At 50.6% G+C, this 22,428-nt stretch overlaps 1 protein-coding gene and 1 non-coding gene across 2 annotated transcripts; both read left to right on the top strand.

Moving 5' to 3' along the window:
- The first annotated feature begins 20 nt into the window (after positions 1-20).
- On the top strand, positions 21-22,091 carry ppox (protoporphyrinogen oxidase). Its single transcript, XM_080184524.1, has 13 exons — positions 21-88; positions 5,516-5,607; positions 6,359-6,493; positions 6,852-6,967; positions 8,045-8,177; positions 9,014-9,164; positions 12,395-12,588; positions 16,775-16,835; positions 16,920-17,038; positions 17,870-17,983; positions 20,256-20,405; positions 20,733-20,775; positions 21,506-22,091. The coding sequence occupies exons 2-13, from the start codon at positions 5,521-5,523 to the stop codon at positions 21,631-21,633; spliced, it is 1,431 nt and encodes a 476-aa protein (XP_080040650.1). The 5' UTR covers positions 21-88; positions 5,516-5,520; the 3' UTR covers positions 21,634-22,091.
- Positions 3,059-3,165, top strand: LOC145340100 (U6 spliceosomal RNA). The gene has a single exon (XR_013886208.1). It is a non-coding gene; the product is annotated as a U6 spliceosomal RNA (small nuclear RNA).
- Positions 22,092-22,428: the final 337 nt, after the last annotated feature.

Here is a 22,428-nt window from a genome sequence, read left to right on the forward strand (position 1 = left end):
ATGCGCACGTGCTGAGCCAGCAAGGGTGCGTTGCGCATGCGCACTGGGACCAGTGCCTCCGACATCTTAGGTGGCGCAACCGGAAGTTGTGAGTCAGGATTTTTGCTTTTATTTCTCACCACCCCCGCTTCTTTTCCTGCTTAAGACTTACGCTGTAGATGCGTTTACTGCCTACAACTACATGTTAAGTTCGGTTCATATGCTGTTAAAAAGTTCAGGGTTTCGGACGTGTTTGTAAGTGTTTTGCTGGCGGGGCGCATGCGCAGTGGTCACAGTGCCGGCCGGTTGGTCCCAGCAGGGCAATCCCGCGCAGGTGTAGTACAAACCAGGCCGGCGCGCAGGCGCGTTTATGTCTCTGACGTCCTGTTGCTGCCGGCGCCATAGAGTAGCGCAAGGACGCGTGGTTCCCACCCTGAGCCCCCATTGTACTGGAGCCTCCCATTGTCCACCCTCACCACTCTTAGCAAAGCAGGGATCTTGGATCCAGAGGCAGCAGGGCTAGACCACGTTGACCCCAATTTCAACACATACCTTCCCTCCGGCAACTAAATTCAAATATTGCCCACCAGACATTGCTGGGGGAAAGTAATAGTGGGAATTTGCATTGAGACCTTTCTAGCATTGGTGTCTGGTGTGGCAATAGTTCCACTTCCTTTTTTAAACAAGTAAGTTCCTCTTTGTATTTAAAAGTTCAGCAGCAGGCACCTGTGAATTTAGTCAGCAACTTTATTCCACATTTCTAAGGAAAATAGATAAGATCAATCAAACTAGGTTTCACTCAGGAACCTGACTTGTCCAGTATTAAACCATTAATACAACAAGATAACCCTCACAAATGTCTCAGCATTACTCCCAGTATATGTATGGTACCACATGCAGTCTGAAAGCATTTTAACTGCTACTTCCTGTATGTAGGCTCTCTAACTTTTTCCATTCATTGGATTTGCCCTCGAATCTCTTGAACCTGCAGCTTTATTACATCTAGGTTCCCCAGGGTGGCGTGGTGGCACACTACTTAGCACTGCTGCCTCACAGCGCCAGTGACCCGAGTTCAATTCTGGCCTTGGGTGTCTGGAGTTTGCACATTCTTCCCCAATCTGTGTAGGCTTCCTCAGGTTGCTCTGGTTTCCTCCCACAGTCCAAAAATGTGCGGGTTAGGTTGGTTGGCCATGCGGATTGCCCCTTAATGTCAGGGGGATTAGCAGGATAAATATGTGGCGTTACAGGGAATAGATCCTGGATGGGATTATGATTGATGGGTCGAATGGCCTCCTGCACTGCAGGAATTCTATGATATGATTAAACACCAAAAAGGCATGCTCTTGCTGAACCATCTTAGTGAAGTTCACAACTGTTTTAATGACACAGATTCTACAGACTCCTTTATTCTGCCTCCTTAATAAACTCTGTTAAATGTTCTCAGTTTAATTGAGAGATTGAGGTAGAAACAGTAGAATTTTCTAAATCATGATCCCTTCACTGATCCTGCCTTTAGCTTTCTATCTGTTGTAAGTATGTTATATTATTTTTAGTTTTGAGGAGAGGTTGGATAAACACAGATTGTTTTCATTGAAAAGATGGAGGCTGAGGGGCAACCTGATAGAAATCTGCAAAATTATAAGAGGCGTAGGTAGGGTGGATAGTCAGAGCTTTTTCCCAGGGTGGAAAGTTGGACAAGTGTGAGGTGGTCCACTTTGGTAGGAAGAATGGTAGGAAGGACTATTACTTACGTGGCGAAAAACTGCAGCAGGCGACGGTGCAGAGGGACCTCGGGGTCCTTGTGCATGAGTCGCAAAAACCCAGCTTGCAGGTGCAGCAGGTGGTCAGGAAGGCAAATGGGATGCTGGCCTTCATAGCGAGGGGGATTGAATATAAAAGTAAGGAGGTCTTGCTGCAGCTGTATAGGGCATTGGTGAGGCCGCAGCTGGAGTACTGTGTGCAGTTTTGGGCGCCGCACCTGCGCAAAGATATTTTGGCCTTGGAGGGAGTGCAGAGGAGGTTTACTAGGCTGATACCGGAGTTGAGGGGTTTGAGCTATGAGGAGAGGCTGAATGAACTAGGCTTGTACTCGTTAGAGTTTAGAAGAATGAGGGGAGATCTCATTGAGACATATAAGATGATGAATGGGATGGATAGGATAGAGGTGGAGAGACTCTTCCCGCTCAAAAAAGACAGTAGGACTAGGGGGCACAGCCTCAAGATAAAGTGGGGGCGGTTTAGAACGGAGTTGAGGAGGAACTTCTTCACTCAAAGGGTGGTGAATCCCTGGAATTCTCTGCCCGTTGAAGTGGTGGAGGCTGCCTCGCTAAATATTTTTAAGACGCGGGTTGATGGGTTTTTGATAAAAGAGGGGATTAAGGGTTATGGGGAGAGGGCGGGAAAGTGGAACTGAGCCACGACAGATCAGCCATGATCTTATTGAATGGCGGGGCAGGCTCGAAGGGCTAGATGGCCTACTCCTGCTCCTATTTCTTATGTTCTTATGACTGCAAGCTGACAGAGGTTTATGGTGAGAGGGGGTAAGTTTAGGGAAGACATCCGGGAATGTTTTTCACACAGAGAATGGTGGGTGCTTGGAACGCAGTGCCAGTTGAAGGGTTGGAAGCAGGCACATTAGCAGCATTCAAGGTGTATCTTGATAAACACATGAACCAGAAGCGAACGGAGGGATAGAAACCGGGTATCGGTGCAGGCTGGGTACTCCTGTGCTGTATTCTTCTTTCTCCTTTTCTTTACACACATCATGTAAAACTGTTTTCTCTCCCTTCTCTGTGGCTGAAACCTAATAACTCCCATTTAGTCTCTGTTTGCTTTTTTGTTACCTGGCTTTAATTTCCATATCAACCTTGTAACTGGGACGCTTCTCAGAAATGACCTCACAGCCAGGAATCACTTTAGAATCCTTTTTTCAGAAGATTATTTTCACTAGGGAATACATTTCATTGACTTTATCAAAGCCCTTCATTTCGAGCACCTCTATTAAAGTTTCTCTTAAATCTACCCCTTCCTTCTGTGCCCCAAGGGAGAAATCTCAGCTTCTTCTCCACTCTCTTAGTTGGTGCTCGCTTCGGCAGCACATATACTAAAATTGGAACGATACAGAGAAGATTAGCATGGCCCTTGTGCAAGGATGACACGCAAATTTGTTCCCTCTCCAAGACTTTGAAGTGTGCTGCCCAGAATTAGAGAGGGAGGCTATTCAGCCCCTCTCAAGCCTGTTACACAGGAACAGGAGGAGGCTATTCATACTCTCTTGAACATGGTACGCAGGAACGGGAGGTCGTCATTCAGCTCCCTCTCAAGCCTATTACACAGGAACAGGAGGAAACCATTCAGCTTTGTTGCGGGGTCTTTTCAGGGACTAGGTATCACCCAAAAACCTCAATAAGTACAAAGACTCACAAAGCCAGTGTCACAGTTAAAGACTTATCAAGAGTCCATCCTTGCCTCCCTCTCTTTAAGCGTTATTTCTTCACACAGTAACACTGTTTTCGCAACCCCTCACATTCATTTGGGTAGGTCAACTTACAAGTCTGAAGGCTTGACACGTGACTACTTTAACTACTTGGGTGGTAACAATGAAATATAGTCTCCTTCTTGTTGGAGACGCGTCCTGCCACTGGTTTCCAGTGACTCCACCCTGCTTGCAGCGCCAAAATTGTTGTGGGGTCTTTTCAGAGACTAAAAACCCTCAGCAAAGTCCCAGTTAAAGACGTATTTTTATTTGACCAACAATCAATGGGAGATATTCAAGAGAAGATTCTGAGCATTCCAGTGCCAGTCTGAGGTTACAATACATCCATCAGAACAATTAGACATTTCTCAAGTTTGTTTTTCCCACCTTCCTGTTAGTTATTAACCAGTCACCATTAGTACAAATAAATCACTGTTAATAGTTGTCATATACCTTAGCCATTTACATTCTACTGTCTGACATCATAGGATTTCAGTGATCCATAAAACCTGGGCGTTTCTTTCCTCGTCACTTAGCAATCCCAGGTGTTTCGCTACAAAGGTCAAAGATACTGTTCCCACCAACTCTTATTTATATCAGTGGCCGAACCAGGCTGAGAAGAACTTGTCCTATCAGGACATTTTGAACAGCCCTATTCATAAAGTGGCTTTGGGAACGATACTGATCGTAACTTTTGCTGATAAAACGATACACGTTCTGTGGTTTCATTGTTCCAAAAAATGTAGTTCATTTTGCTAAGTCTTCATCCCATCATGCCACACAGCAGCCTGCCTTTGACTAAAGTGTACAATTACTTTAAAAATACAGCTAAAATACATTTTAAAATTCAAAATATATGTTTAAATCAGAAATATTTGTTCAAATCTCATAGTTATCTAAATCGCTTACTGTGTTCATACCATCTTAATGCTGACAGTTCCCCTGTTAGACTGTGAGTCTGAGCTGAGGTCATTTCATTGAATGCTGGTAATTTATTAGTGTCTTAAATCCCTAATTGTTTGAAATTCCTCTAATCTGTTATAAGCTTATCCCACAGCCTCCTCTCGAGCCTGATGCACAGGAACAGGAGCAGCCATTCAGCCCCCACTCAAACCTGTTACACAGAAACAGGAGTACGTCAGTCAGCCTCTCTCTCAAGCCTATTACACAGAAACAGGATGAAGCCATTCAGCCCCTTTCGAGCCTGTTACACAGGAACAGGAGTAGGCCACTGAGCCCCTCTCGAGCCTATTACACAGGAGCAGAAGGAAGCCATTCAGCTCCCCTCGAGCCTGTTACACAGAAATAGGAGGCCATTCAGCCCCTGCTTGAGTCTGTTACACGGGAACAGTAGGAAGCCATTCAGCCCCCGCTTGAGCCTGTTACATCGGATCAGGAGTAGGCCAAGCTGGGCAGCTTGAGCCTGTTACACAGGAACAGGAGGAGGCCATTTTGGAAAGTTTGAGACATTGAGATAAAACAAGGTGCTGTGTCATTATGATAAGCAGAACTCAGCGCAGAAGTTCTGTTAGGTGTGGCAAATAGTACAGAAACATTTCAGTATAAGCAAGGAAGGCAAGTTGACGGTATACATGTTCTGTCTTTGTCTCTGTCTCTTTCTTTGTCTCTGTCCCTGTTCCTCTATGTCTGTCTTTGCACCCCCACCCCCCAACCTTTGTCTCCATCTGACTCTTACTCTCTTTTGCTGTTTCTGACTTTCTCTTTCACTCTCTCTGTGCTTTTCTCTCCCTCTCTCTGTCCCCTCACACTCTGGCTTTTCCACCATTTTCTCTTTCTCTGTCTCAGACTCTCTCTCTCTGACTCTCCACCCTTCTCACTCTGATTCTGTCAGTGTATTCTCTCTGTCTCTGTGACTCAGATTTGCTTTTGCTCTCTCTGCTTGTCTTTTTTTCACTTTCCCTGTCTCTGACTCTCTCTGACTTTCGCTTTCTCTGTCTCTCATATTCTCTCCTCCTCGCTCTCTATCTTTCTGACTCTCTCTGTCTATCTGACTCTCTCTCTCCCACTCATTCTGTTTTTCCTGTTTCTCACATTTTACAGGATTGATGCCTCAGACTGTGGTTGTGATTGGAGCTGGGATCAGTGGCCTGGCAGCCTGCCTGCGCCTGAGCAGTGCTGCCAATGTTTCCAAGGTGAGGTATAATAAAGCGTTCACTGAAGAACAATGGTGACATTACTGATGGACAGGGCTTCGGAAGTAGATGTGAAATCTTGCCCTCCCTTTCACTGTTGGTCCAAGCTCATTGTGTTATCCAGACATTTGGTTGAGGTTGCTGTTGATTGAGGGATGAATATAGACACAGCGTATCAGGAGGGTCTCCCTTGCTCTTCTTTACTGGGAAGAAATGGGACTTTGTACGCTCAGCCTCAGTTTAACAGCTCATCCAAAAAACAACACCGACAACAATGCAGCACTCCCTCTGCACTGACCCTCTGACAGTGCGGCACTCCCTCAGTACCGACCCTCTGACAGTGCGGCACTCCCTCAGTACCGACCCTCTGACAGTGCAGCACTCCCTCAGTACTGACCCTCTGACAGTGCAGCACTCCCTCAGTACTGACCCTCTGACAGTGCAGCACTCCCTCAGTACTGACCCTCTGACAGTGCAGCACTCCCTCAGCACTGAGGGTCAGTACTGAGGGAGTGCTGCACTGTCAGAGGGTCAGTACTGAGGGAGTGCTGCACTCTCACTCTTTACCCTGGCCTCTCTCGCTGTCTCTGTCTCACAGCGTCCACCCATCTCCCCCTCTCGCCCTTTCCCCCATTGTCTCCGTTTGGCCCTTCCTGTTCTTCCTCTTTTTATCTCTTCCTCCCCCACTCCCCCTTCCAGTCTTACTGACTCCTCCTCCCTGCCTCACTCTTTCTCTTTCTCATGTCACCAGATCATCCTTTTGGAAGCAAGTGGTCATACTGGAGGTTGGCTGCAAACAACACGGACACAAGAAGGAGCCATATTCGAGCATGGGCCACGAGGAGTCAGACCAGCAGGAATAGTGGGAAAGAACACACTCCAGATGGTGAGGGAATGTAACCTGGAGCCCAGAGTTCAGTGTGCTTTATATATGGAGTAACAGATTCCTGGGAGTGAGTTATGGACTGGAATCTAATTGCGGGTTTTGGGTGGTTTATATATAAAATAACAGATACCCGGGAGTGAATTGTAGACTGACATCTAACGGAGGAGTTTGGGATAGTTTATTTATTGAATAACAGAAACCTAGGAGTCAGTTACAGACTGGAATCTAATCGAGGGATTTGGGGTGGTTTATATGTAGAATAACAGATACCTGGGAGTGAGTTACAGTCTGGAATCTAATTGCACCTATTTCTCACTCTTTCGTTCTGTCCTCGTTCTCTCTCCCATTCTCTTTCTAGGTTTCTGATTTGGGTTTGGACAGTGACATTCTCCCGGTTACATACAGTGATGTGGCTGCCAAGAATCGATATCTGTTCGTTGGGGGAAAGCTTTGCAAGTTACCATCAGGTATCAGGTGCGTCACTGATTGTAGGAGCACCTGAACAATCTCTCAATCCCATCCACTTCTCCTCAATCCCACCCACCCACCTTCTCCCCAATCCCCCAATCCCTCAATCCCACCCACCCACCTTCTCCCCGATCCCTCAATCCCACCCACCCACCTTCTCCCCGATCCCTCAATCCCACCCACCCACCCACCTTCGCCCCGATCCCTCATTCCCACCCACCCACCTTCTCCCCAATCCCACCCACCCACCTACCTACCTACCTACCCACCCACCCACCTACCTACCCACCCACCCACCTACCTACCCACCCACCCACCTACCTACCCACCCACCCACCTTCTCCCCAATCCCTCAATCCCACCCACCCACCTTCTCCCCAATCCCTCAATCCCACCCACCCACCTTCTCCCCAATCCCTCAATCCCACCCACCCACCTTCTCCCCAATCCCCCATTCCCACCCACCCACCTTCTCCCCAATCCCTCATTCCCACCCACCCACCTTCTCCCCAATCCCTCAATCCCACCCACCCACCTTCTCCCCAATCCCTCAATCCCACCCACCCACCTTCTCCCCAATCCCTCAATCCCACCCACCCACCTTCTCCCCAATCCCCCATTCCCACCCACCCACCTTCTCCCCAATCCCTCATTCCCACCCACCCACCTTCTCCCCAATCCCTCAATCCCACCCACCCACCTTCTCCCCAATCCCTCAATCCCACCCAGCTAGATTGAGGAGACGATTGATTGGTTGGGTGAGGTGGGGGAGATGATTGGTTGGTTGGGTGAGGTGGGGGAGATGATTGGTTGGTTGGGTGAGGGGTTGGTGATTGACAGGGATAGTGATTTAGTGGGGTGGGTGGGGGTGCAGGGATGTGGGTGGGATGTGGCAGGGTGTGTGGGGTGGTGGTGGGGGTGCAGGGTGTGTGGGGTGGTGGTGGGGGGGCAATGAGGGTGCGGGGGAGTGGGGGTGCAGGGGGGATGTGGGGAGTGGTTGGGGGTGGGGGCGATATCTGCATATCTCTTTCAATAACACCAGTCCCGGAGAGATTTTCTGACTTTGCGTTTTGAAATTTGAAGGTCTGCTTTCATGACACACTCTCCGTTCTCCCAGCCGATCATCGGCAGCTTACTCCGGGAACCCTTCATCCGACGGGGAAAAGAGCAGGATGAAAGTGTTCACAATTTTGTGGCCCGCAGGTTTGGAAAGGAGGTGAGTAGTCCAAGGTAGATATGTCTCACTCGCACGAACCCGCACACACACGCATGCACACACACAGACGCACATGCACGCTCACACTCTCATGCACACACTTGCATATTTATACACACAGACACTCACTGCCACACACACACGCTCGAGCACCAGTCCCTCATGTACATAGGCACCCACCCCCACCACCTCAAGTCCCTCACCTACATCCTCTCTATCTCCTCTGCCCCCCATTCCGTCTCTCCAACCCGCTCTGTCCCCTCGCCTGAACATAGACCCCCTCTCCTCCCCCAACATGCTCTCCCTCGCTCTACTACCCCATCGTTCCTCACCCGAACCCTCCTCCATCTAACCACCTCCCTCACTAGTCCCCTCCACTCTATCCTTCCAACCCCTCCCTCACTCTGTCCCCAGCACTTTCTCCCAACATACCCTCCCCTGCCCTCAACCCGCGTACTGCTTTTCCCCTTCTCTCTCTCTGTCTGGCTCTCTCTCTCTCTCTCTCACTCTCTGTGCTTTTGTCTCTCTGCCCCTGTCTCTCGCTCTCTTTCTCTCTCTCTCATTCTGTCGTTCTCTTGCGCTCTGTCGCTCACTTGCTCTCCCTCGTTCTCCTGCTCTCCCTCGTTCTCTTGCTCACCCCCGCGCCCTCTCCCTCGCGCCCTCTCCCCCGGGCCCTCTCCCTCGCGCCCTCTCCCCCGGGCCCTCTCCCTCGCGCCCTCTCCCCCGGGCCCTCTCCCCCGCGCCCTCTCCCTCGCGCGCGCACGCCCGGGCCCTCTCTCTCTCTCTCACTCCAATCTCTCCACCCTCGGACATGCTTTTCTTCTTTCTCTTCCAAGCTGGCGGAGATTGCCGTTGACAGTTTGTGCCGTGGGATCTTTGCAGGAGACAGCAGGCAGCTCAGTGTCCGATCCTGCTTCCCCATGCTCTTCCAAGCTGAGAGGAGATTTGGATCTGTGCTGATCGGAATGATTGTAGGAGGAGGAGGAGGTCAGTGAGCTTGCCCCAGTAAATTCTCCCTGCCTCTCCTCCCCCCATCCCTCCTTTCCCCTCTGACCCATCTCCACTCCCCCACTCCTCATTCCCACCCTCCACTTTCGCCCTTCCCCTTCCCCCCCTTTTTCCCCCTTCCCCCCCTTTTTCCCCCTTCCCCCCCTTTTTCCCCCTTCCCCCCCTTTTTCCCCCTCCCCCCCCTTTTTCCCCCTCCCCCCCCTTTTTCCCCCTCCCCCCCTTTTTCCCCCTTCCCCCCTTTTTCCCCCTTTCCACTGGACCAGTGCCCACTCAGCCGCCCCTCCACCCCATCTCAGCTGCCCCTCCGCCCGCCCCCCAGCCTCCCCTCCAACCTCCCCTCTGCCCCCCAGCCTCCCCTCCGCCCCCCCTCAGCCTCCCCTCCACCCCATCCCTCGTTTCCCCCCTACTCCCCCTCCCCATGCCCCCCTCCCCCTGTCCACCTCTCTCACTTGCTTTCTCTCTCTGTCTGTCTCTCTCTCGCTCTCAGTCTCTCGCTTTTCCCCCGCCCCCTGCCTGCCCATACCCCCTCCCCTGCCCTCAGCTCCCTGTCTGCCCTCTCCCCTGTCCCCCCTCTCCCCGTCCCCCATCTCCCCAGTCCCCAACCGCTTGAACCCCCCCTCGCCCCCTACCCCTGTCGTCCCCCTGCCCTCCCTCCACCCTTTCCCTCCTCACAGCGGTACCCCCTTCCCCGTACCACCCTGTCCCTTGTCCCCCTGTCCCTGCCCACCTGTTCCCCCCCCACACTTGCCCAACCCTCCACCCTGTCCCCCCTCTCCTCCCTGTCCCCTCCTTCCTGTCCCCCGCCTCACTGCTGTCCTCCCCCCTCTCCCCTGTCCTGTCCACCTTGCCCCCATCCTGTCAACCCCTTCCCCTGTCCCACAATTCTCCCTGCCCCCCCCACCCCCTCCACCCCCTCCTTTATCTGTCCACTCCCCGCCCCCCCCCCCCCGTTCCCGCCCACTGTCCTCCCTGGTCCCCCCCGTCCCCCTGCCTGCCCCCTCCCAGTGTCCTCATCCTTCCAATGCCCCCCATCACCAGCTCCCCTTGTCCTCCTGTACCCCTGCCCTTGCTCCCCTTGTCCTCCCACTCCCTGTCCCCCATCACCTATTCCCCCATCCTCTCCTCCCCTGCCTTTTGCCCCCCCTCCCCTGTCCCACCTCCTGTTTTCCCCCCCCATCCCCTGGCCCTTGTCCCCCTCCCCCAGTACCTCCCTGCCCGTCCCCCTGTGCCCCCTCCCCATCCCCTTTTTCCCTGACCCCCTTCCCCCCCGTTGCTTCTCCCCCATCCCCGTCCCCCCTACCCCCCCCGTCCATCCTTCCCTCTGTCTCCCCTTTTCACCTGTACCATCTCCCCGTCCCTTCTCCCCGTCCCTTCTCCCCCTTCCCCACCTCCCCCTCCCTTGCCCCCCGCTTTCGCTCACTCTGCCCCTTTCGTTTTCGCTCACTCGATCTCTCTCTCTCTCTTTTGTTCTCTGTCTCTTTCGTGTTCCCTCTCTCTCTTTCTCGCTGTCTCTCTCTTTCTCGCTGTCTCTCTCTTTCTCGCTGTCTCTCTCTTTCTCGCTGTCTCTCTCTCTTTCGTTCTCACACACTCTCTCTCTCTCTTTCGTTCTCACACACACTCTCTCTCTCTTTCGTTCTCACACACACTCTCTCTCTCTTTCGTTCTCACACACACTCTCTCTCTCTTTCGTTCTCACACACTCTCTCTCTCTCTTTCGTTCTCACACACTCTCTCTCTCTCTTTCGTTCTCACACACTCTCTCTCTCTCTTTCGTTCTCACACACTCTCTCTCTCTCTTTCGTTCTCACACACTCTCTCTCTCTCTTTCGTTCTCACACACTCTCTCTCTCTTTCGTTCTCACACACTCTCTCTCCCTTTCGTTCTCACACACTCTCTCTCCCTTTCGTTCTCACACACTCTCTCTCCCTTTCGTTCTCACACACTCTCTCTCCCTTTCGTTCTCACACACTCTCTCTCCCTTTCGTTCTCACACACTCTCTCTCCCTTTCGTTCTCACACACTCTCTCTCCCTTTCGTTCTCACACACTCTCTCTCCCTTTCGTTCTCACACACTCTCTCTCCCTTTCGTTCTCACACACTCTCTCTCCCTTTCGTTCTCACACACTCTCTCTCCCTTTCGTTCTCACACACTCTCTCTCCCTTTCGTTCTCACACACTCTCTCTCCCTTTCGTTCTCACACACTCTCTCTCCCTTTCGTTCTCACACACTCTCTCTCCCTTTCGTTCTCACACACTCTCTCTCCCTTTCGTTCTCACACACTCTCTCTCCCTTTCGTTCTCACACACTCTCTCTCCCTTTCGTTCTCACACACTCTCTCTCCCTTTCGTTCTCACACACTCTCTCTCCCTTTCGTTCTCACACACTCTCTCTCCCTTTCGTTCTCACACACTCTCTCTCCCTTTCGTTCTCACACACTCTCTCTCCCTTTCGTTCTCACACACTCTCTCTCCCTTTCGTTCTCACACACTCTCTCTCCCTTTCGTTCTCACACACTCTCTCTCCCTTTCGTTCTCACACACTCTCTCTCCCTTTCGTTCTCACACACTCTCTCTCCCTTTCGTTCTCACACACTCTCTCTCCCTTTCGTTCTCACACACTCTCTCTCCCTTTCGTTCTCACACACTCTCTCTCCCTTTCGTTCTCACACACTCTCTCTCCCTTTCGTTCTCACACACTCTCTCTCCCTTTCGTTCTCACACACTCTCTCTCCCTTTCGTTCTCACACACTCTCTCTCCCTTTCGTTCTCACACACTCTCTCTCCCTTTCGTTCTCACACACTCTCTCTCCCTTTCGTTCTCACACACTCTCTCTCCCTTTCGTTCTCACACACTCTCTCTCCCTTTCGTTCTCACACACTCTCTCTCCCTTTCGTTCTCACACACTCTCTCTCCCTTTCGTTCTCACACACTCTCTCTCCCTTTCGTTCTCACACACTCTCTCTCCCTTTCGTTCTCACACACTCTCTCTCCCTTTCGTTCTCACACACTCTCTCTCCCTTTCGTTCTCACACACTCTCTCTCCCTTTCGTTCTCACACACTCTCTCTCCCTTTCGTTCTCACACACTCTCTCTCCCTTTCGTTCTCACACACTCTCTCTCCCTTTCGTTCTCACACACTCTCTTTGAAGAACTGGTGAGCTGTCATGTTCATCTCAAGGTACATGTCCACCTTCTGTCACTCTACAGCTGGCAAGGATCTGCCCTTCACCTCCCAGTTAATTAGCCGAGCCAAGCAAGAGGGTTGGGCGCAGTGGTCCCTGAAGAAAGGAATGCAAACACTTCCAGAAGCGATGCAGCAGGAATTACTGAGACGGGGAGTGGAGATTCACCTGAATGCACCAGTCCATGGACTCCAGCAGTCAGCTGACAGAGCCTGGAAGGTCAGGGTTTAAACAAAATAGGAGAACTGTACATATATATAAACCACCCCAAGTCCGTCGATTATAATGTTGGTCCTTTAGAGGATGAGAAAGGGGACCTAGTGGTAGGGGATGAGGATATGGCTGAGGTATTGAATAACTTTTTTGTTTCTGTCTTCACGGAGGAGGACGTGAATAATTTGCCGGGTGTTAGCGATGGAAAGCTGGTAGGACTGGAGGGTCTTAATGACATTACTGTTACTAGAGAGGCGGTGCTCAACAGACTGGAGGGGCTGATTGTGGACAAGTCCCCAGGACCGGATGGAATGCATCCGAGGGTTCTGAAAGAAATGGCGGAGGTGATAGTGGATGCCTTGGTGGTTATTTTCCAGACGTCGCTGGATTCCGGGGAAGTGCCAGATGATTGGAAAACGGCTAATGTTACACCATTGTTTAAGAAGGGTGCCAGGCAAAAGGCGGGGAATTATAGGCCGGTTAGTTTAACGTCTGTGGTGGGTAAAATGTTAGAATCTGTCATTAAGGAGGAAATTGCGAGGCATCTTGAAGGGAATTGCTTGATAGAGCAGACGCAGCACGGTTTCATTAAAGGGAAGTCGTGTCTGACAAATTTACTGGAGTTCTATGAGAATGTGTCGAGGGCGGTGGATAGAGGAGAGCCGGTGGATGTGGTCTTTCTAGATTTTCAGAAGGCGTTTGACAAAGTACCTCACAAGAGGTTGTTGCAGAAGGTCGAGGGACATGGAGTTGGGGGTAGGGTGTTAGCGTGGATAGAGGATTGGTTGTCAAATAGGAGGCAGAGAGTGGGGGTCAACGGGTGCTATTCGGATTGGCGGATGGTGACTAGTGGAGTGCCCCAGGGGTCGGTGCTGAGGCCTCAGCTTTTTACCATTTATATAGATGATCTGGAGGAGGGAACCGAGTGTAGGGTGCCGAAATTTGCTGATGACACCAAGATTGGGGGAACGGCAAATTGTGCGGAGGGTGTGGAGAGTCTGCAGAAGGATCTAGATAGGCTGGGCGAATGGGCCAGGAAATGGCAAATGGAATTTAATGTTGGCAAGTGTGAGGTGGTCCACTTTGGTAGGAAGAATGGTAGGAAGGACTATTACTTACGTGGCGAAAAACTGCAGCAGGCGACGGTGCAGAGGGACCTCGGGGTCCTTGTGCATGAGTCGCAAAAACCCAGCTTGCAGGTGCAGCAGGTGGTCAGGAAGGCAAATGGGATGCTGGCCTTCATAGCGAGGGGGATTGAATATAGAAGTAGGGAGGTCTTGCTGCAGCTGTATAGGGCATTGGTGAGGCCGCAGCTGGAGTACTGTGTGCAGTTTTGGGCGCCGCACCTGCGCAAAGATATTTTGGCCTTGGAGGGAGTGCAGAGGAGGTTTACTAGGCTGATACCGGCGTTGGGGTTGAGCTATGAGGAGAGGCTGAATAAACTGGGCTTGTACTCGTTAGAGTTTAGAAGAATGAGAGGAGATCTCATTGAGACGTATAAGATGATGAATGGGATGGATAGGATAGAGGTGGAGAGACTCTTCCCGCTCAAAAAAGACAGTAGGACTAGGGGGCACAGCCTCAAGATAAAAGGGGGGCGGTTTAGAACGGAGTTGAGGAGGAACTTCTTCACTCAAAGGGTGGTGAATCTCTGGAATTCTCTGCCCGTTGAAGTGGTGGAGGCTGCCTCGCTAAATATTTTTAAGACGCGGGTTGATGGGTTTTTGATAAGAGAGGGGATTAAGGGTTATGGGGAGATAGCGGGAAAGTGGAACTGAGCAGCGACAGATCAGCCATGATCTTATTGAATGGCAGGGCAGGCTCGAGGGGCTAGATGGCCTACTCCTGCTCCTATTTCTTATGTTCTTATATTCTAGTCTATAACTCACTCCCGGTATCTGTTATTCTATATATAAACCACGCTAAACCCCTCAATTAGATTCCAGTCTGTAACTCACTCTCAGGTATCTATTATTCTAAATATAAACCACCCCGAACCCCTCGATTAGATTCCAGTCTGTAACTCACTCCTGGGTATCTGTTATTCTATATATAAACCACCCTGAACCCCTCGATTAGATGCCAGTCTGTAACTCACTCCCGGGTATCTGCTATTCTATATATTGTTGTAAAAATCAGCCTGTTTTAACCCTTATACGGTGCACAAATAACTTTGAGTAGACGTCTTATTAGTACAAACAATATTTATTTAAACCCACACAATCAATAACCCGACCAACAATAAGTTATCTTATAGAAAATATTAGAATTCAAGTACAATACAAGACCTTGACTTAACTTTGCGTGACTGACAAGTCCCCAAACAGATAGTAGCCTTTATCTCTGCACTGGTCTTGGTAGTTGTCTGCGTAGTCTGGTCCTTTAGCCTGGTGTGGTACCCTGGCTCTGGTCTTCTTTCTTTCCTCCCTTCTCAGGTGTGGTGGCTCTCCGTCGTTGTAGCTTGTTTGTGGGGGTCAGAGAGAGAGATTCCTGGTTGTGCAGCATCCTTTATACCCCGTTTGGTTTCACGCCCTTTTTTTGGCCATTGCCAATCAATCGATCAGGACTTGATCACCCTGATCGATAAGAGTCCAATCAGGTGCTACCACACCGATCTCTGGGTGTGTCCCTGGCAGCCATGCCTGTATGTGTTGTAGGCACATAGGTCACATACCTTCCTCCTAAATAAGGATTCACGGTGCCTTTACGTCTGGCACACAACCCAGTGTGATCAGAAAGTCTGTTTCATCCTGGAGATGGCCCATATCCTGTGTATTCACTCATCAGGGTTGCAGCCTGTTTGTCTGTCTTTAAACTGCAGCCTGTTGGTTTAGTTTCTTGCCCAGTTATCCCAGAGTGCTTTACAAAACGCCATTTTAGATGGCCTGTTTGGCTACAATATAAACCACCCTGAACCCCTCGATTAGATTCCAGTCTGTAACTCACTCCCGGGTATCTGTTATTCTATATATAAACCACCCCAAACACCTCGATTAGACTCCAGTCTGTAACTCACTCCCGGGTATCTGTTATTCTATATATAAACCTCCCTGAACCCCTCGATTAGATTCCAGTCTGTAATTCACTCCCACATATCTGTTATTCTGTATGTAAGCCACCCGGAACCCCTCGATTAGATTCCAGCCTGTAACTCATTCCCAGGTATCCGTTATTCTATCTATAAACCATCTCAATCCCCTCAATTAGATTGCAGTCTCTAACTCACTTTCAGACATCTGTTATTCTATATATACATACCACCCTGAACCCCTCAATTAGATTCCAGTCTGTAACTCACTCCTGGGTATCTGTTATTCTATTTATAAACCACCCTGAACCCCTCAATTAGATTCCAGTCTGTAACTCAGAGCAATGTGACTGCTGAGGGAGATTAAGTATGAGAGATTAAGGGTGGGATACTGGCTTTGGGATATCAAGGTGTGGATAGGTAGAAACTGAGAGAGATCAAGGGGAAGAGGGTGACAAAGAGTGTCAGTGATCAAAGAGGGAGTGGAAGAATATGAACTGAGAGAGTAACTCACTCCCGGGTATCTGTTATTTCATATATCAATGACCCTGAACCCCTCGATTAGATTCCAGTCAGTAACTCATTCACAGGTATCTGTTATTTTATGGATAAACCACTCTGAATTGCTCAATTAGATTCCAGTCTGTAACTCACTCCTGGGTATCTGTTATTCTATATATAAACCACCCCGAACCCCTCAATTAGTTTCCAATCTATTACTCACTCCCACGTATCTGTTATTCTATATATAGACCACCCTGAACGCCTCGATTAGATTCCAGTCTGTAACTCACTCCCGGGTATCAGTTATTCCTTATCTAAACCATCCTGAACCTTTCTATTAAATTCCAGTCTGTAACTCACTCCCGGGTATCTGTTATTCTATATATAAACCACCCGAAACCCCTCGATTAGATTCCAGTCTGTAACTCACTCACGGGCATCTGTTATTCTATATATAAACCACCCCGAACCCCTCGATTAGATTCCAGTCTGTAACTCACTCCTGGGTATCTGTTATTCCTTTTCTACACTATCCTGAACCCGCGATTAGATTGCAGTCTGTGACTCACTGCTGGGAATCTGTTATTCTTTATCTAAACTACCCTGCCTCCTTCACCCATTACTGTTTCTAAACTTTGAACTGTTTGTTCTCACTTTCAGGTGCAGCTTGACGATGGGATTGTGAATGCGGATCACATTTTTTCCTCAATCCCAGCGAAAGGTTTGTACACAGGGTAAATGAACTTGTGTTCATGTGCATCATTGTGCATCACCCTTTGACCTCTCACCTCTCCTGTTCATGCAGCGCTGAGCAGGATCCTCCCTCCATCCTTGGGTGTTCTACGTGAGAGACTGAGGAAGATCTCCAGTGTGTCGGTCACTGTGGTCAACCTGGAGTATGAGGGCCTGGTGTTGCCTGTCTCGGTGAGGCTCTCTCAGATTGCAGATAAACCCATTCATACCTCTCATACTCCTGCACGTCCCAAGCCTCTCTCTCGCTCTGTCTCTCCCCCACCCCTACACCCTCTGTCTGCTCCCCCGACTCCCTCTTTCTCCGCTCCCGGCCCCTCTCGTTCCTCCCCAACCCACCCCTTTTGTCCCTCGACCCCATCTCTCTGCCCCCAACTCTCTTTCTCTCCTCCCCGACTCCCTCCCTCTCCTCCCCGACCCCCTGTCTTCCCCGACACACCCCCCTCTCCACCCAACACCCTCTCCTCCTTGACACCCTCTCTCTCTGTCCCCGGCCCCCTCGCTCTGACCGCCCTCTCGGCCCCTCGCTCCGAGCCCCGTGGCTCCTTCGCTCCGACCCCACCCCCCTGCCAGTCAATTCGCTCTGCCCGCCCCCCCCCCCCCCCCCCCCCCGGCCCCCTCACTCAGCCCCCGTCCCCCTCGCTCTGCACCCCAGGCGCACTCGCTCTGCCCTCGGCCCCCTCGTTCAGCACCCCCCTTCGCTCGGGTCCTTTGGGCCACCGGCTCCCCCCCCCCAGATCTCCCACCTTAAGCCCTCTCCCCCAAGTCCATCCGCCCCCCTCAGTCGGCCGTCCCGTCCCGTTCCGTTCCGTCCCATCCCGTCCCCCTTATTCCGCACATGACCCTCTCTTTCTGCCCATGACCCCCTCATTTCGCCTCCCATCCCCCTGTCTCCCTTCGCTCAAAACCCAAACCCCTTGCTCCGGCTCCAACCTCCTCGCTCTGCGCCCCCCCCCCCACCGCTCAGCCCCTCTGTACTCACTGTTACCTCTCCCCTGCCTGCAGGGTTTTGGACACCTCATCCCCTCACGAGAGAGCGGAGAAATCCTCGGCATTGTGTACGATTCCTGCAGTTTCCCACAACAGAATCGAGTGGGCCCTCAAACTACCAGACTTACGGTACAGTGCCACGGGATGATATGGTGGGGAGAATGAGTGTGGGGCAGGCGTGAGGCATTCATTATTTTGAAAGGCTGTACTCAGTGAGGCTGTTCCAAACCCTGCTGGTGTGTGACAGTGTCCCAACCTGAAAAACTGGGTTTACTGGTGTATATTTCTTTGGATTAATATGAGGAGCTACACACTACCCAGTGAGAAAACAGTCCAGCCTTTATGCAAACAATTATTCCAATGTTTATTAAAGTAAAAGAAAAATACATGAGAGGAAGGACTATAATACACTATATCACTTAAGTAAACACATATCGTTTCTCTGATATTATCTTTTGTTCCCAAACTATACTTTCATTTCCTGAACTCACTGAAACATCAAACAACATCCAGCTTTGTAACTCTATGGGCCCGATTTTACCAATCGGAGGCTAAGGGCTGGATGTGGGCATAATACGGATCCGAGCCCGGAATCCTCGTTCCAGCGCGCCCGTACGCTTTTTGCCGGCTCCGGTCCGGTCCGTGCTGTGGGCGGGGCTTAGGGAACGATCAGAGCTCTGGAAAAACAAATCTGAAACAGTGCGCTGGGCACAAAAGACAAAACCAGCAGAGAGAGGTGGGAGGGGGAGGGGAAGGGAACGGGTGGTGATAGGGTGGGAGGATGAGGAGCAATCAGAACCACCCCCCCCCCCCCCCCACCTGGGAGGCAGGCCCCCATTCCCCCCCCCCCCCCCCCCCCCCAGACCATGATCAGACCCTCCCGGGAGGCAGGACCCCCCCTCGGCAGAGCACACCCCCAGCCTACCTGGATTGCTGCTCTCCCTCCACCATCCTTCTGACCTGCACGCGTCGATGTGGAGATGCCGGCGTTGGACTGGGGTGAACACAGTAAGAAGTCTCACAACACCAGGTTAAAGTCCTGCTGGACTGGTGTTGTGAGACCACTTACTGCACTCGTTGGACAGCTTGCAGCACCTTCCTGGCCTTCCGCTGGTGTCAGCCAGAGGAGGGGGGGGAGCAGGCTGAGATGGATGTCTGGTTGGGAGGGTGGTGGAGATTCTCCTAAGTCCATCCCCCCCCTCCCTCATCATCCTCCACCGCCCCCTCCGCAACCAGAGATCCATCTGAGCCCCCCCTCCCTCCAGGAGGGGGAGTGTTCGAGGAGGATGGGCTTCGGAGGTTCCCCTGCAGAATAGGAATCCGCTTTGGATTTTTATTCTGCAGGTTGATGACAGCACGGATCCGGAACAGATCCGAAGACGGTAAAGTGGGATTTGGCGGGAGAGTTGGGCGCGCAGTTCATTAAGTGGATTTAAATGCATGTTAATATATTTAAATTGCCGAGCTGCCCAATTGGGGCGCAGACCGGATCTGTGCCCAAATTGAGTATCGGTAAAGGTGCGATCTGCTCGGTTTCAGGTGCAGATCACGTTACAGGCCCGATGCCCGAACTTACCACGATTTCGTGCCCGAATTGTTGATAAAACCAGGCCCTATAAGTCAAATCCAGCTTATAGTTACCACACAATACATGGTCAGGTCTGGGAAACTGTCTGTTGCTGGTTCAGTGAAGGTACAAAAGTACGTCTTGTCGAGGAGAATATCTGTTGTGGCTCTAAATGTTTGCTGAAACAGGCCTCCCTGAAGATTCAGGCCTCTCGGGCTATTAGATAGAAACTAACCTCTCACGTTTTGGATGCATTGGCCCCTTTGATATTCCATTTGGGCTGTCTACATCTCTCAAATTCCTTAGCTCTAGAAATTAGCATGTGGGTATCTTCACTGATCTCTCAGTTGTCTAGATAAACTGTTTCTACTAATAGGACAATTTACGCCTGATTTTGTCTAGATGCCTGCTAATCTTGTCACTGGGCAAATTGTATCTCATCATGCCTTTCGAATGCTGGCTACTGCTGTCACTGGGCAGATCTCCACCTGTTGCTGGACAAATCACAACTTATCATGTCTTTTTAAATTCTTGTTACTGATGTTACTAGGCAGCTCCCTCACAGGTACATTTTGGACTGGTGAAGGGGTCAGTGAGACAGCAGTCAATCAAGGGGGTCAGTAAGAGCGTAATTGCCCCAGATGCTCAATGAGATAACAGGATCAGGAACAAAACTTTTGCTTCACAATTCACTGCCTCATGTTAATTGGCACAGTTGTGTTTGCGAGCGACCTACTGTCACTGAGAGAATAATGGTATCATCTGCCTCCAGTGAGTTGCAAGCGAGTGAGGTGTCATCACCTTCAGTCTAATGTTTCCCTTTAATGTTTCCAGGTCATGATGGGTGGCTCCTGGTTCCAAAAGGCCTTTGGTGATCCAGACACTGTACCTAAGGACCATCTGCTTCAGCGAGCATTGGAAGCAGTGCAACATCACCTGGGGATCAAGCAGAAACCCCTGAAAACCATCCTCAAAGTGCTGAAGGTGAGATTCCATGTACAATGTCCCATAAACACTCACAGGTACAGGTACAGCATGGGGTTAGATACAGAGTAAATCTCCCTCTACACTGTCCCCATCAAACACTCCCAGGACAGGTACAGCACGGGGTTAGATACAGAGTAAATCTCCCTCTACACTGTCCCCATCAAACAGTCCCAGGACAGGTACAGCATGGTGTTAGACACAGAGTAAATCTCCCTCTACACTGTCCCATCAAACATTCCCAGGACAGGTATAGCACGGGGATATGTGAGGAGTAAATGTCCCTCAGACACATAGGACTAACTGTTCCCTTGAATATTTTTACAGGACTGTATCCCACAGTATACACTAGGGCACTCGAAACACTTGGGTGAGTGTGTCTGTGGAACAACTACTATATCTGCTTCGATCTCTAACATCATTTCCTCTATGTATCAGCTCATTTCCTGCTCACTGTCTCTTGGTTGATCTCACTCATGCTACGTAAAATAGAGCATGTTTAAATCAATGCTTCCCTCCGTCCCTAACCCACACAAATTTACTCATTACCCCCTCTGCTTGCTCATGTACAGTGGCTCTCAGTCCAACAACACCTCAACCTCCTCCCGTAACCTCCTCCAGCCCCTACACCTCTCCCTATCTCTGTAACCTCTTCCAGCCCCTACACCTTTCCCTATCTCTGTAACCTCTTCCAGCCCCTACACCTTTTCCTTTCTCTGTAACCTCCTCCAGCTCCTACACCTTTCCCTATCTCTGTAACCTCCTCCAGCCCCTACACTTCTCCCTATCTCTGTAACCTCCTCCAGCCCCTACAACCCTCCCTATCTCTGTAACCTCATCCAGCCCCTACAACCCTCCCTATCTCTTTAATCTCCTCCAGCCCCTACAACCCCCCCTATTTCTGTAACCTCCTCCAGTCCCTGCAACCCTCCCTATCTCTGTACCCTTCTGCATTCTGGATGTTTTAATGGATTAGAGGTGCTTTCTAAAGTTGTCACAGGTTAAGTTGTCAGTTCTTGTCACACTGTAACTGACACACGGTGGATTTTGACTTTGAATCCTGTGGTGAAGTTTGTCTCTGTTTCTCTTTCTCCTCGCAGACATTATTTTTGGATCTATTGAGGAACATCACTTGCCCCTGTCGCTGATTGGAGCCTCGTACCTGGGCGTCTCGGTGAACGACTGCATTTATGAGGCACAGAGAGCAGTCAACAGGCTGCAGGGATGAACACAGCAGTCGGGCTGATTGAGTGGAGGGCGGGGTGGGGGAGCAGCACTGGGAGGCTGTGATCTTGGTTGAGTCACAGGAACCCTCAGGTTGGGAGTGTGGGGGGAAGTGTGTCTCTTACTCCGAGGCCCTCCCTATTTGGTGGAAGCATCTCGGAATTACACATCCCAGCGAATAGCAGTGGGATCTGCGCGGATCCTGGGGTGGTGGACCCAGAATCGTGCTGTGCTTGCGTGTGTAGACACTTTGTCAGCTTCGACAAAGGGTCATCTAGACTCGAAACGTCAGCTATTTTCTCTCCACACAGATGCTGCCAGACCTACTGAGATTTCCCAGTGTTTTCTCGTTTGGTTTCAGATTCCAGCCTCCACAGTAATTTGCTTGTATTATTTTGTGGAGATCTCTTTTGATATCAGAACAATGTACACAAATATCTCAATAAAAATCCAAAGCAGACACCATGACAAACCATGCCCATCATGAGCACAGGATCAAAGGAGCCTGTTCAACCTATCAGGCACTTTAGCCGTGCTAATGGCTAACACGAGGGGACACAGCTTTAAATTAAGGGGTGGTAATTGTAGGACGGATGTCAGAGGTAGGTTCTTTACTCAGAGGGTAGTAAGGTCGTGGAATGCGCTGCCTGCAGCAGTTGTGGACTTGCCAACTTTAAGGGTGATCAAATGGTCAGTGGATAGGCATATGGATAATGTTGGAATAGTTTAGGTTAGGGGTTCATTAGATTCGTTCCACTGGTCGGTGCAACATCGAGGGCTGAAGGGCCTGTACTGAGCT

Source organism: Carcharhinus amblyrhynchos, unplaced genomic scaffold (assembly GCF_965287045.1).
Source record: "Carcharhinus amblyrhynchos unplaced genomic scaffold, sCarAmb.v2.hapA scaffold_776, whole genome shotgun sequence".
Classification (NCBI taxonomy): domain Eukaryota; kingdom Metazoa; phylum Chordata; class Chondrichthyes; order Carcharhiniformes; family Carcharhinidae; genus Carcharhinus; species Carcharhinus amblyrhynchos.

Bases quoted from the DNA above. Each gene is read 5' to 3' on its own strand.
- ppox (XM_080184524.1), top strand. From the start codon at position 5,521: ATGCCTCAGACTGTGGTTGTGATTGGAGCTGGGATCAGTGGCCTGGCA. The intron at 16,836-16,919 runs GTTTGTACACAG...CTGTTCATGCAG, and splicing joins TTCCTCAATCCCAGCGAAAG to CGCTGAGCAGGATCCTCCCT. The intron at 17,984-20,255 runs GTACAGTGCCAC...TAATGTTTCCAG, and splicing joins CTCAAACTACCAGACTTACG to GTCATGATGGGTGGCTCCTG.